This window comes from Marmota monax, unplaced genomic scaffold (genome assembly GCF_021218885.2).
Source record: "Marmota monax isolate L192 unplaced genomic scaffold, Marmota_monax_Labrador192_F-V1.1 WCK01_AAM20220418_F8-fsc00132, whole genome shotgun sequence".
NCBI lineage: Eukaryota > Metazoa > Chordata > Mammalia > Rodentia > Sciuridae > Marmota > Marmota monax.
In genome coordinates, this window is record NW_026695199.1 from 3,993,503 (window position 1) to 4,008,729 (window position 15,227).

The following is a 15,227-nucleotide window of genomic DNA, read 5'->3' on the forward strand; positions in this document are numbered from 1 at the left end:
TCATATATAACAAATTAAAATTTTAAAAAAATTCTAAAAAAACAAAGAGATGCAGGGTACAGGCATGGGGCTTAAGAAGGTAAAAGAAGAAACCAACTGAGATGTTAAGCTTAAGTTCATTAAAATTTTACTCATTTTCTAGTAAAGAGAAGTATATTTAAACACACAGAAATTGTAGTGATATCTGTATGATGTTTAATTCACCTAATAAACCTGATATTTATATTCAGTGTATTGATTTTCCAATATTTCAAAATTCTTATTTTAGAATATTTATTGATAATGTTGTATATATCCAAGGTGTAAAATGTAATGAATTAATATGTGTGTGTGTGTGTGTATAAAATGATTATTACAATCAAATTAACACACCTGCTACCACCTTTGTATTTTTAGATCCACAGAACTTGTCCATATTATAACTGAAAGTTTGTATTCTTTCACTAACACTCTGTTTATCCCAACCTCCAGCCCTTGGCAACAACCATTCTACCCTGTTTGTATGAGTTCAACATTTTTATATTGTACATATAAAGGATATTGTTAGCACAAAAGGACCAGGCCAGGCACAAAGCAAAAGCAAAAGCCTTTATTCAGGAACGGAGTCATGCCTCTGATGGACCCACTTTCCTAGTGGAAAATGAGCCACTGGCCAAAGAAGGAGTCTGTGCTTAATAGGTTATGCTGAGAGGTAACTTGATTAATGAGTGTGTCAGTTTGGATACTCAGGAATTTGGGCTCTGTTTTACTAGGTGAGATGTGTGTGTGTGTGGGGGCTTGTCTGGGGTCAGTGGTTAGTATCTGGAATTTGTCTTTGTTGGGCCAGATGGAGGACCTGAGGAAGGATTTGTTTTGTGAAGGATCAATGCTTTGCCCTCTTCCCAGAGGCTAATACCTCTTCCCTGGAGCCTGTCTCATCAATGGGAAAGAGTGTATTGGGAAAGGATCAATGTATTGCCATTTCTCTCATTCCCTCTCCCCAGGCCACACTATTTTGGGGTTTGTCATTTTCCATATACAATAGATATCACTCAATATTTGTTTTTCTTTGTTTGGTATAATGTTCTCCAGGTTTGTCCATTTTGTCATAATAGCATTATTTCCTTTTCTTCTATGGCTCAATACCATTCTATTATGTGTAAGTGTATACCACATTTTTAAAATCCATTTTCCCTTATAGATAAATTATTTCCATATCTAGCTTAATGTTGTAGTGAAAATGGGGTGTAAATATCTCTGAAATACTGATTTCAATTCCTTTGCATATATGCCCCATAGTGGGATTGCTGGATCATATGGTAAGCCTGTTTTTAATTTCTTTAGACAATTTATATTCCCACCAACAATGTACAAGTGTCATTCTTTCCCCATACCTTTGCTAACACTTTTTATCTGCTCTCTTTTTGATAATAGCAATTCTAACAGTATTGAAAGATACCTCACTATGGTCTTAATTTTCACTTTTGTATTAGTCGTGTTGACCACTTTTGCAAGTACATGGTAGGCATCTGTATGTTTGTCTTCTTTGAAAAAAGTATTATCAGACTATTTAACTCTTTTAAAAATCAAGTTATTGATTTTTCTTTTCAGTACTGCATTGTGTGAGTTTTTTATATATTTGGATATATGGTTATTATACCAGAATAAGATACTATGGTTTGTAGGTATTTTTTTCTCTTTTGTACTTTGTCTTTTCAAATTTTGATTATTTTCTTTACAATACAGAAGCCTTTTGGTTTAAATTTTTAATTAATTTTTAGTTAATTTTTCTTTATGAAATAATGGTTCAATTTAATTCTTTTGCATGTGTTCTTACCATGAACTCTTTTTATATACCATTTCTAGCAGAAATGCTCAAATTTGAAGAGACCCAATGATTATGACACTGGTTCCCAGGTGGGGAGGGACACCTTTATCACTGTCATTACTTCCTATTTTTGACTTGTACAGAGGAAAAGGGAATCTATTATTATACAGCATATCATCATGCTGGTGGGTTCATGCAAGCCAGTCTTATCTGGAGACACATTCTAAAATTTTGCTAACTTAATGTATCTGTCCACATGTGAAATTATTTTCTAAATAAAAAATGAAACATTTTGTACTTTTTTTCCTCATAGGAATTTTGTACTCCTTTCATACATACATAAATTATGTAAAGAGGAATACTTGCTGCTCAAGTCACTAGTCCATATTGCTCTTTCCAAGATAGCAGAATATGAATAACATGAAAAATCTGTGACTTATAACTCAATAACACATGAGAGTACAGAATCTGTTTATTGCGAGATTATATGATTTTGAGTAACATTTTATTTACTCAGAAGGCAGCATTGGGTAATGGATAGCTATTATTTTTCAAAAGTCTATCTAGCATTTTTTTTTTCTGGAAATGCCCCTATGAGAATTCAAGTTTTGTCAATCAAGAGTTCTCTACCTCCTTAATCACAAGAGTGGTACCTGGATCAATGCTAGGTCAATCTTCACTGATGTGCATATAGTTTTATTTTGTTTACCCTCAATTTCTAAAACATCAAATGATAGAAATGCATATTCTTATGAATATATAACAAGATATGTCAAAGTATTTAATAAAGCAATAGTACTAATTTATCAATTAGGTTTCTGAAAAAATGTTACATTTTATAATACTATACTTGTTATAGTCCTAGTTATAATAATATCACATAACATAACTTTGTTGTTACAAGTCTGAGCTCTGGGATATAGTGGTCTGATTTTGAATCTCAGCTTAGTCAATTATAAACTCTGATTTTCAGAAAGTTACTTGACTTTCTATACCTCAATTTCCTTACTGATAAAATTGATATATCAAGGGAACAATCAACCTGGGTTTTTTTGGGTGGGTTCAATGTAATAATACACATAAAGTGTGCCTGGTAAAGACTAGTAAAGACTTAATAAATATTAACTATTATTATTAATGTAATTTGGGGATGTTATGAAAAAATTTACATCATGATGGAAGTTAGTAGTAGCTGTAAATTGTTAGTGATGTAAAGAAGAAAGAAAACCTCCTATAGAGACAGTGATGGACTACTGTCTAAGAAAGCACCTGGAGGAGACAATATTTTGGATAAATGGCAACTAACCTGATGATTTGGCAGAATAGTACATTTATGGACACATGTACCCACAGCTAGGATGTCTCTGTATGGGTCAAAAGAGATTGAAGTGGAGGCAAAATTTTACTATTACTTATCCTGGTGGATACTTTGTATTATTGAGAAATTTTAAGAGTTTAGAGATATGCAATATGTCATTATTTGCATGTTGAAAATGAAGCCCACATGTCTGAGGATATCATTCCTATTGTGTGTAAGTGAGAATCATGTACAGACATCACTTTCAAACTCAAAAGAGTACCATATGGCATTATCTTGTTATTTTCTGTCCCAGAACGTGAAGAAACTGAGAAGGGATCAGCATTGGCAAAAGGACCAGAAAGAAAAGACTTAGACAGGTTTTCCTGAGTAATTCTTATAGATAGTATTATTGCAACTCACTGGATGGCAACATTACAAATACATTGATCCTGTGGAATCCATGTGCTTGTCAGCAGAGGATTGTTTCTACTTTCAGAAGGGAGTTTATTGATAAAATCTATTCAGTGATTTTCCAAAAGATTTGGATCTGCAAATCATTAAAGAATAGTTCCTTAATAAACTGAAAACATATTTATTCACATAATTACTTTCAAGCTAGAAAGGGGTAAAGAGGAAAATTGTATGTCTTGGTTCATAGTTTCATAAAGAAGTTTTCATATTTCTAAAATTATATGTGTTTAAATTTCATTCATTAAATATGAAGAACAGGTAATATCTACGTTAAATGTGGTCTGGAATTAGAAACATTTTTAGCAAGCATTGTTAAGCTTTAATCTACAGAGGACTTCTACCCTACAGACCAGTTTTGGACATGATCCAGTCTCGATAGTATGTCACTCGAGTGTAGACACCAGGCTTGTTTGGAAGAGCACATTCATCTCCCCAGCTTACAATACCAGCAAGGAACCAGGTACCTTTTGAATCTGCGCTAACCAATGGTCCACCAGAATCACCCTAGAGAGAAAAAGGATGTATACAATTACTATGTTTTAAAGGTGAATATTGCTTATTTTTCTTTTTTTAGTAAGAATAGGGAAAAACAGCAGAAGAGGAAAAAAGAACCCTAGATATTTCAAAACTAAAATGATTTAGTCTAGAATATTCTTTGCCATATGCTCATTTACTTAAATTCAAATATATATTTGGATATAACAATATAAAAATGGAAAACACATATGAAAGTTTCAATTCGGGCATTATACAGAGGAGCTATTGAATGTATTATTGCTTATGCAGTTATCAGTATATTGAGGAACTCTGATAGATCTCTGCATGTCCCTTATTTCCAGACAGATACTGGAAAAAAGGGAAGATTTGTATTTATTGAGTGCCAACACTGGACTATTGCTCTTCATCTGTTTTTAAATTTTGCTTCCATTTCCAGAATTGTATAATTTGTCTAACTCCTCTCTATAACTTGTTATAATTTTCATCCATTAATCGTTAGCCCATTCCCTGAGTGATGGAACATTTCTTAGCATTTAGATTTCCCTTTGCTCTATTTTTTTCTATCATCCTAGATGATTTTAACATGCATTATAGGATGCATCTTGGCCCACAGTGTCTTGGCTTCCCTGGCTTTGATCATTTACACATTTATTTACATCACTCCTTGTCATTACCTGGAACTGCTCCACTTCTGAAACACCATTATTCGGCATTACGATTCTATGTACCAACCCTTTTTTGACTTATTCCAATGATGCCCTGCATCTGCTTTTCAACCTCACTATGAATACCAATTCTCTCTTCACCTTCCTATTAGTATATCAGGTCTTCTTCTCCTTCTATCTTTCGTTATGCAGGTTACATTCTTTGATTCATCCATATCCCTACTCTTATCAACAGTATCTTCAGCTTCTTACCACCCTCCCCATCATAGCCTGTGCTCACCCATACACTGGGAAATAAAATCATGTTACAAAATTTCCTCTCAGAAATTTTTTTTGTGTCTCTAGTCAATTTCTCATTTCTCAGGCCACCATTACAAACTCTTGTCATTTCATAGTTTAAAAAATCTTGTTCTATTGCCTGGAACCTAGCATAATTCTTAGAGTCAGTGGAAAATAACACGTGGCAAACCCTCTGTTCCTTGTCTTGTCCCTTTCGACTTCTCAGCTCACTTATGTAAGTCCACATCTCTGTATCCTTCTTTTCAGACAGACGGATGTATTTTATATGTTTTTGAATTGAAGTATGATTGACAAATAAACATTGCCTGTATTTAAAGTATATAATGTGATGTTTTGATATATAAATACATTGTGCAACAATTTGCTCAATTACATGAATTAACTTGTTCATCATGTCATATATTTATGTTTTGTATGAAATCTACTTTCATAGAAAATTTCAAGTATACAATACATAATTATTAAGTCACTACCCTATATATAAGGTCCCCATAACTTATTAATTTTATAACTAAAAGTTTTATACCCTTTGAACAACATCCCTCCATTTCCCTCACCTCTCTGCCAACCATTGTTGTACTCTGTTTCACTGGAAAATATTTCAGTGAGATATCATATGTTAAGAAAAATATGGGCATAGTGGGATAGATAGGTAAAGAATATAATAAAGGTTTGACTTAGCACAATGAGAGATTCATTAAAGAATTATAATATTAGACCTATCTATGAGTAAATGACTGTTTACAAGAAGGTAAAATTTCTTCTATGTGTGCTCATGTAAGAGCAAAGAAAGATGGTAGACTACTTTGTGATTGAAGATAGTAAGTCAGGTATGGGAGGAGTAGAAGATTAAGTTTTTGAGGTTATTGTAAACAGAGTGGTTGAAATAATAAAATGTGGGTTCTAGGTTTCATAAAGTTAGGAGTCGTGAGGCTGGGGGGTAATGGACTGAGAGAAAATTGAAGGAAGGGGGTTTAAGTGCCTCTTATTAAAGAATAGGTTTAGCTAGTGGAACAACTGTAAAGATGGAAATCTGTTATTAGAGATAATAATTATATATTGTATACACTTGCTTGCAAGTTCACTGGCTCCTAGAATGTAAAAATGTGCTCCATTCATTTTAACTTTCCTTTACATAGCACAGGATCTGGCACATAGTAGTAAATAAATAATCACTATGTGTAAGAATGGAAGAATAAAATGAGATTCTTCCTGATCTTATCACTGATTCTGCCTGCCTAAATAACTACAGTAGTACTTTTGATAGCTTTAGGACTATTTCTTATAAACAGCAATAGGAGCATAAGAGGCACATTAAGTAAAATCAATGGAAACTTAGTATGAGTTCAGAGTATGGGCACAAGAGTCAAATATACTGCATTGAAATTCTAGTTCTGTTACTTACTGGTTGTGTGAGTTTACACAAGTTACTTGATCTCTTTGTCTCAGTCTCCTCATCTGAGAAATTTGGTTTAAAATAATACGAACATGTAACAGAGAATTTCCATAACTAGAATAATATTTGTAAAGAACTTCTGGCACATGGGGTTGCCATGTAAGTATTGTTAAATAAATAAATATTTAGAATGTTGGAGCCAAATTATGAGAGCTCCAATATATAGGTTTTTACCAGACCAGTTCAGTGTGTCTCAAAGAGCAAAATAAAGTTACTAGTAACCTGTTTTTCTCTTCATTGTTAAGCCTAATTGAGTCCTTTTCCTATTTCCATTCACTACTTCTTAGATTGAGTGATTTAGAATTTCAGTATTCTAATGAGTCCTAAATGATATCACTATAATTTTAATTAGACTCTTTGGCTATGCAATATATGTAAGCTGTTAAAAACTGAGAAAATTGAATTGGTTAATTGCAAATTTAAAACTATAAGAAAAAATTTTGGAAAGTGGACTAGGCAGATTTACCTGACAGGCATCCACACGTCCCTCCAGGAACCCAGCACACAACATTCCAGGTGTGACAACTCCACCATATGCCTTTCCACTGTTACAGGTCTCATTATCTATAATCTTCACTGATCCTTTTTGGAGTATATTAGGACTTTTTCCTAGAGGAAGGAAATTGTTTATTTTTCCTAAAACCAATATTAATTTCTCTGGCTAAGTTACTAGTATCTAACTTTTAACACTATGTACAATTTCTAAATCAACATAAAACATGTTTATTAAACCTTTATTTTTCTTCTTTTTTAGTAACAAAGAAGCAAGTGATATTTATGAACACACTAAATAAAATTAGTAATTTAATTATCACACTTAGAGTGTGATGAGAGTGTTTAAAAATTGTTTTTAGAATTTTATACTTACTACATATATGCCTTAGAAAGCAAAATTCAAAATTCGTATCCCAGAAGATAAATTTCATGATCATTTTTAGGTTTTCAATTGTTTATTACTATAATTATGAATCTTAGAATTAATTTTAACTTTATTTTTCTCTTTTTAAAATACATATATAAACACAAATAGCCACTAAATATTTCTATCACTAGGGTCATAAGGATGCACTTATATAAATGGACCTTACTCAAGTATCACCTACTTATGAGGGCTACTCTTCTCATTGCATTGAAAGTGCTCAATCTTTTGGAGTCCTTATTTTTTCCTTTGGCGCTTACATGCATGACACATAATATATATGTTTATACTTCTTTCTTATATTTTGAAATTTTTGTTTTTCTTTATTGAGAACAAAAACTTGTTCCTTACTAAGAAAATAGGTTGAGGTATTTGTCTATTTTATCTTTTAAAGTATCCAGACCATAATCAAAATAAATGTTTATTCAATGAATGAATGAAATGGTGGAAAATAAATTGTGTATCTAAATAATAAATTTCTATAAAAACTGCCATTTTTAGAGGAATTATGATAAACAGCTCTATGAAATTAAGAGTTTTGCATGAATTATGTTGAGGATCATTTTCAATCCATTGCACATTATCTGTGAAATGATCCAGAGAAAGTGTTTTTCAGATTGTTTTAATTCTGAGTAGATTATTTTTAGCTCTTAAAACTCAAGCCATGTAATGGAGAGAGGTTCAAAACTCACCGTCAGACTTTAATGTTCCCCATCCAGTGACTACCATTTCTGAATTGGGTGGGAATTTATAAGTAGCTTCTGGAAGACATGCTCTTCGGATATTGCTTGTATATAATACTGGTGAAGACAGATGCACAACAGCAATGTCATTATCGTGTGCAGGGTAATGGTAGTTCTCATGAATTATAATATCCTTGATAGTTCGTTGTGTTTTTGGATCACTTAAGAGAAGCCCAAAACTGACATTCCAGTCTTTGGGATTATTTTCCCTAAAGAAAAAAAAATTAATTAAAGATACTATATTTCAGAGTTGTAGGACTTAATCTTTTAAAAATAATTAGGTATGTGGGAGTCCCAATAGTACTTTTAAACATGCCAAAATTAAGCTACATGTAAAAGAAAATATAAAAATAATGATAAAAGATGAGATTTGGAATATCTGTTTACTGTCTTATAAAAGATAACCCGGAGAAACTATATTTTATTTCTTAGTTGAAATAGAACATACCAAAAATACTAAAGAGAGATCTAGAAAGATAAATATGACAACATAAGACAATATTAAGTAAAAAGTGAGCACAGATATATGAAAAGAATGCATTTGTGGAAATTAAAGAAATAGTCTAAATACCCTTTCAAGTATTAAAGACTATAAAGAAAATACTTTTGACTTATTATTATTTATTCAAGGATTTTTATACTAAGTACTACAAATAGTGCTGCTAGAACATTTTCAAACGCTACTTAAAAAACATAATAAACAAGCATGATTTTGAGGAGAGTCACTCAGGGTTGACAAGGATTTCTTTTTAATAAACAAAATGAAAAGAATCATTGAACAAAAGTGTAAGTATCTTTTAGGCAAAAAAAGTCCATACTTTTTGAGTAATAATATATCTTTAAAAAATCATCATTTCAAATGAGGCTGTAGATTTATGGGAACATGTATTAAAATACTTATGATTAAATAAATGAAACCAACTTTTATAATGATGAAAAAGAAATATAAGATACATGTTCAATTTGGAATTTAAAGTTTTCTTTTATAAAATTGAAGTAAATAACTCTAACTTAGTGGTTCTCAGCAGGGGTCCACTTTCTCCCCACATTTGGCAATGTTTGGAGACATTTTGGGTTGTCAATATTGAGGGATTCTGCTGATGTCAGAGCAGGAATGCTGCTAATATTCCACAGTACAGGACAGCTTTCCATAACAAAGAATTATCTTATCTAAACTGCCAATAGTGACACTCCACAAATCTTCCTCTAAACTGACCATATCTATTATTTTACTGATAAATCATTGAGTAATTTTGAGGGTATATTTCACAATATTGAAGAGTTGGAAGTATAGTTTATGACCACATTGTTGAAATATATTTATTAGAACTTTAGATACTTGAGTGACTTTTAGACCTTCATCTGGGCCAGAGCTTACTTTATAAAACAGTGAGCAGCAGTGATAAGCCAGTTGTTACTAATCAGAGTAGCTCCACATCGGTGGACACTGTTCTGTTGAAGGCTGGCTTGCCAGGGCCATTCACCTTCCTCCGCATCCTGACCCCCTGCAATTTTGTTGCCAGAGCGAGTTATTGTGCGTTGCCCACAACCTGTTTAAAATAGAGTTCAACAGTATTGATATTGCTTAATTTTGCTGTAGTAAACAAACTTCTCATAATATGTCTCCCTATTAATGATTGAGGAAAATCTCACCATGTTGGAGAAGTTAGGATAGACTTAACTGCTGACATGAGATTTACTGAGAATTTATTAAAAATAGATTGACATTGTCTTCCCCTATAGCTATAGCTACAAATGCTTTATATATCTGTTTGGCCTCACTATGACCTGATGTAAGAGGTAAATTCAAATTATAGGTTTGAATTTTGAAGAAAATAACTGTTACATTACTGAATTGCACAGGGACATGTGTGCATTTTAATTTTAGTGAATGGTGTGAGTTAGCAATGAATTAGTGCTATGAAAACATTCCTATGAAAGTATGAGTGAACAAGAATGTAAAAGAGATATTGAAGAGACACAAAATAGATTGAAATGTATTCCCACTAACATCACAATACATAATACCTATATAAATAAATGACATATCGAGATAGCCAACCAGTTTCCAAAGTTTCATGATTCTATGAATCGGGACTATGCTTTATTGTCTATTTAGATCCAGAGAAACTTCTAGACTCTGAAGTTTTTAAAGCAAGTTTGCTGTATTCTTTCCATCTAGTTTTGTCTCTGATTCCCTTGATTAACTTAACTTTACTCCAACTAAATACCAAGTTTGTTCTTTAACAGTTTATGGTACCTTTTACTATCTCATTAATGGAAAGCAGGGATCACAACTTTTAAAAAAAATGTATCTGCAGAATTTACCATACAGAACATTAGCACATAGAAGGAGCTCAACAAATATTAACCAAGTATAATAAAAATGATACTTGATTACAAAGTTCTTTTCTTTAATAGATATGTTCTAAAGCATTTAGAGAGTAGGGGAAAAAACCCACAAAAACTTACTATAATCATTGCAGGTGTATAGATTAAAACAGTGACTCTTAACCAGAGTCACTTTTGAACATTATCTCCCTAGGAATATTTGGAAATGTAAGAGACATTTTTGTTATCACAACTTGTATTTTTCAGAGAGGCTACAGGTATCAAATGGATAAAAGCCAGGGAAGCCACTAAATATCCTGTATTAAACAGGAGTGCTGCTGAAAAAAAGAATGTTTGATTCTGTCAATAGTATTAAGGATGAGACAACCCCATATTAGAGAGAGCAACTTACACAAAAAATTAGAATATATAAATAAATTGGAAAGATTAGCTGCTTAATTTCTTTATAAAGATTTTTTCCTCAAATTTCACAGATTATCTATTTTTAGTAAAGTACTTTGAGAATAACAGATGACAAGCAATAAAAATTCAAATAATTATTATTAGAAATGGGCTTATAAAATATTTTTGTTGATGCATATTAATTATACAGAATGCTAAATGTACTTTGAGATATTCTTTCCTGAAGTTAGAAAGATATTAGAAGCACAGGAAAGAGTCATCTAGACTATTTTAAAAGGCGTTAGAGACCCTCTAATGTCTTTTAAATTTATATATTTTTATATTTATATATTTATATGTTTTTAATTTTAGGTTATTCTCAGGTTGTTAAGGCTTCCACTTCATTAAGAATCACTTAGCTGAACTGGATGGAGTCTCTGTGGCTGCTATTCCTAAGTGAGAGCCCTCACACTGACTCACTGACTGTAACTCCCTTTTCTTTGTCTTTTTCTTTCCACTGCCTCATCATGGATGCTACAAAGGATAAAACACATAATCCAGAACCCAGAGGTATAATGGTTCCTCCCTATCCTCCCTTCTTTTTGGACAACTCCTAAAGGAAGTTGGCTTTTATTCTACTTCCTTCACAGGAATATAAAAACAAAGATGCTTCTCTGTGGAATAGGAACTTCACCTAGGTGATGACTTCCTTGTTTTTGCTCTTACTCATAATTCTCACTTAATTTCTATCCATGTGTCAACTTCCATTCTAAGTTCTCATTTACTCATGATTGTTGTGTCTGCTAAGCTTTGAGCCACCACCTCTGCAGTAATACCTTGTTATTACCTTTGCTGAAGTTCTACGTGGCGCCTTGTAACTTTGTTATGTCAAAAGAGATCTTATGGTAAATTCAAGGATTTAAAGAATATAATAGAGATTGCTGGTTGATACTTTCAGAAACACTGGCAAATCTACCGAGCTCTTATTGTCTCTTTACCCTTTTAATATCTACTCCCTTTTTCTATTACAGTATTTTAATACACTTTATCATATTATATATCAAAACTCTATTCTTCTTTAAATCTTGCTTGATTTTTCTTGACTATTCCTCTTTTTTAAAATCCTAGGTAGGCCAAGTCAAATTCAAAATACTGAATGTGAGTTCTATAGTGTTTTAGCTGTAGGATAGACAAATTGGATGATCTCATTCTTATCACTGTTCTTATTTCTTTCTTGACTATTTCTTTCCTATGAACCTGACAAATTCCCAAATGTGAATTTTGATCTTATGGGTACTAAAGTTTTCCACTTAAAGTAAACTAAAGTTTACTTTAAGATGTCTTATTAAGTTGCTTGAGGATTATTCAGTCAATATCTATGAAAGAGAAAAAAGTGTAATACAGCTCTATGTTTAAATTTTGCCCAAATTTCTCAGAAGTAACTATATAGTAAAAGTGATGGGGTCAGTGTCACCTGGTTCTAGAGGGTGATTCCTTTAATCCAGCTGCCCCAGTTAGTCTCAGACCCCAGATAAAAGCATTGCTTTTCCCGACAGTTTGCACCAGGTTCCAGCAACCCTGGGGATCATATTTCCCAGTACCGGCAGTGGGAGAGTGAAAGCAGAATGTCTTGGTGTATGAGGAAGATAAGCTACTTGCACATAAGGCACCTGTGCACAAACATATCTGCTTAGTTTTCAGAGGCAAAACAGAAAATGCAGATAGCTGACATGTACTGAGAGCTTACTGTGAGCACTGTGCTCTTATAAGTACATTGCTTGTGTCACCTTATTTTTATCTTCACAACAATTTGGAACTAAGGCTTTGAGAAGTAAGCTATGTAAATTTATGCAGTTAATAAGTAGCAGATGGGACTCAAAACTCATATGTAGCTGATTTTAGATTATAGGTTCTTAATTATATTGCTTGTCAGTAGGTCTCCTTGCCATTATGGCATGTGATAATGTGTTTCTAATTTTAAATCCATGGTATCAATGAATGTAAGGCAACTGCAGTAACCTTTATACAAGTTTCTAAAAGCAGGCATCCTTTTTACACCTTTGTTGGTATAATAACATTGACTCTCAAATGGAGGTCTTTTTGGCATTCAAGGAAATTAAATTTCAATAGAAAACAACTCTTTGTTGATTAACTTACAGGTATGAAGAAGATTTTCTGCTATCGGCATTGCAATATCTAAAAGTCAAGAGAAAAGAAAATGAAAACATGTACAGTTATAAACACATTTTATTTAAATAATAGTAATTTTCGTTTTGGAAACATTTTGTAGGCATAATCATTTTATTCAATCTTGAATGTATAATTTCTATGTTCATACATTGCCATAGAGAGTAATAAAGTCCTTGTATTTATTATTCTGTTTCTAAAAAGACTCTCAAGTTCTTTATCCTAAGTTTCCAGGAATTGAACCCAGGGACATTCAAACACTGAGCCACATGCCCAACCCTTTTATTTTTTTATGTAGAGACAGAGACTTGTTAAGTTGCTTAGGGCTTCACTAAGTTGCTAAGGTTGGCTTTGGACTTAGATCCTCCTGCCTCAGCCTCATGTGCTGCTGGGACTACAGATGTGCATCACTATGCCTGGCACCCTAAGTTATTTGAAAAAGCAGTCTTGGTCCTGAAAAGTACTAAAATATATGAGAAAAGATGACCTTTACCATTATCCTGAACCAATATCACTAGAAAACTAAATGTATTTAACACCTTTTTATGACCACTTTAAATCTTGGCTCATTTCTTTATGTGATAGTTGTGGTGATCATGTAAATTTGGATAAGCTTTGCTCAGGTCAATGTAATAGGTGCCCTTCTCAAGTCAGCACATTTTATTTAAATATTATTATTTATTTTTATATTATATTTATTTAAATATTATTAATTATTAATATTAATTATTTTCTTCCAGAAGAAACCCACAGAATATTCAGTGATCTATAATTAGGACATGTAGGCATTTATACTGGTTGAGCCACTGACCAAAGTAAGATTGGAGACAATAGAAAAATGCTTCCACGTGTAATCATATGGCAGTATAGTTCTTTAGGTCCCATGGGATGGGGGTAGAACTGCCAACTCTCTTTTTGTCAGATCTACTACTGCAAGCAAGCTTTTGTCTTAGATTCTGTATTTTTGGGGAACTAGAATAAGACATTTAAGGCACTATACTTTAAGAAAGAATACTATTAATTAGGAAAGCAAAAAAACACACACACACACATACATTGTTACATTTAGTATATTTTGTGTTGAGTGCATTTTACTATATTTTAATCCTTTTAAAATTAATATTCTTTTAAATGGTAATTTTCACTTATTTGAACCATTCAGTTAATCATGCCATTCCATTTCCATTAATTTTATGTAAAAAATAATGTCATTTAGCAATGAGGCAGACTTTGACATTGTCTATTAGAAAAATCATTTTAAGGAACGTTGCAGAATGAAATTATTTACACCAGATAATTTTTCTATGTACCTCATATACCTGAAGAATTGCAAACCTGTTTAATTTGGGTGAGAAATGTATACAGAAAGGAGAAACCAACGAGTCATGCTCCAAATTTCAGATACAGGGAATCATAAACCTACTAGCAATTTCTACTTAAAGAGTTCCTCTTCAAGGAGGAATCATCAGCTGCTATATGAAGTAAGTACTATAAATGTCATTGGAGATTCATTTTTATAATGCTCTTGGATTTCTGTAAAGCTAAGAAGGTGTATCACCAGTTCTACAGGTCAATTACAGTTACACACTCTTACATTAGGTTGCACAATACATTGGGTAGACAAAGAATCCTTTACCAGAAAGTCAACCTGCCTGAACAAAAAGACCAGAGTCATTCAACAGGCAGTTGGGATATAAGAAGATGTGAGCCACGCCTGTTTGAAGAGAAAACTGGCATCATTTCATCATATCCTTCACAGCTTGCCTTTCAGAATCTAACTTTTTATTTGAGAAGATATTTCCAGTGTACAGTTTTGAATTTTGTATGCTTGGTAAAATATATCAAATCATATTTAGATTTGTAGAAATAATTAAACTTGTACTGGGACAGGAAAAATGCAAACTCCTATACTTAAAGGTAATTGTTTAAAAACCTTATTATATTCACAGAAGTTTCTTGGTTCTTTGAAATTTTCTTTATTCATGCATGGCTTGCTAAGGGGAAGAAATGTTTTGAATCAATAGAATAATTATCACTTGGTTAGGTGAAAGACAGGCTACAGTGAATAGGGAAGTTACTTAAGCCATCATCTTTTGGACTCAGTCACTACTGTGACTGTGTTTTATTCCTAAATCCCTAAGGACTCAG

The 15,227-nt window shown here is 32.5% G+C and overlaps 1 protein-coding gene across 1 annotated transcript in view; it reads right to left on the reverse strand.

Moving 5' to 3' along the window:
- Positions 1-3,920: 3,920 nt before the first annotated feature.
- Positions 3,921-15,227, reverse strand: part of LOC124082210 (transmembrane protease serine 11C-like) — a 48,841-nt gene continuing 37,534 nt past the window's right edge. Inside the window, exons 6-10 of the mRNA XM_046428670.1 lie at positions 13,050-13,088; positions 9,538-9,709; positions 8,109-8,368; positions 6,964-7,106; positions 3,921-4,082 (exon numbers count right to left, since the gene is read on the reverse strand). Of these exons, the coding sequence (XP_046284626.1) occupies positions 3,921-4,082; positions 6,964-7,106; positions 8,109-8,368; positions 9,538-9,709; positions 13,050-13,088 (776 nt within the window). The remainder of the gene's footprint in view (positions 4,083-6,963; positions 7,107-8,108; positions 8,369-9,537; positions 9,710-13,049; positions 13,089-15,227) is intronic.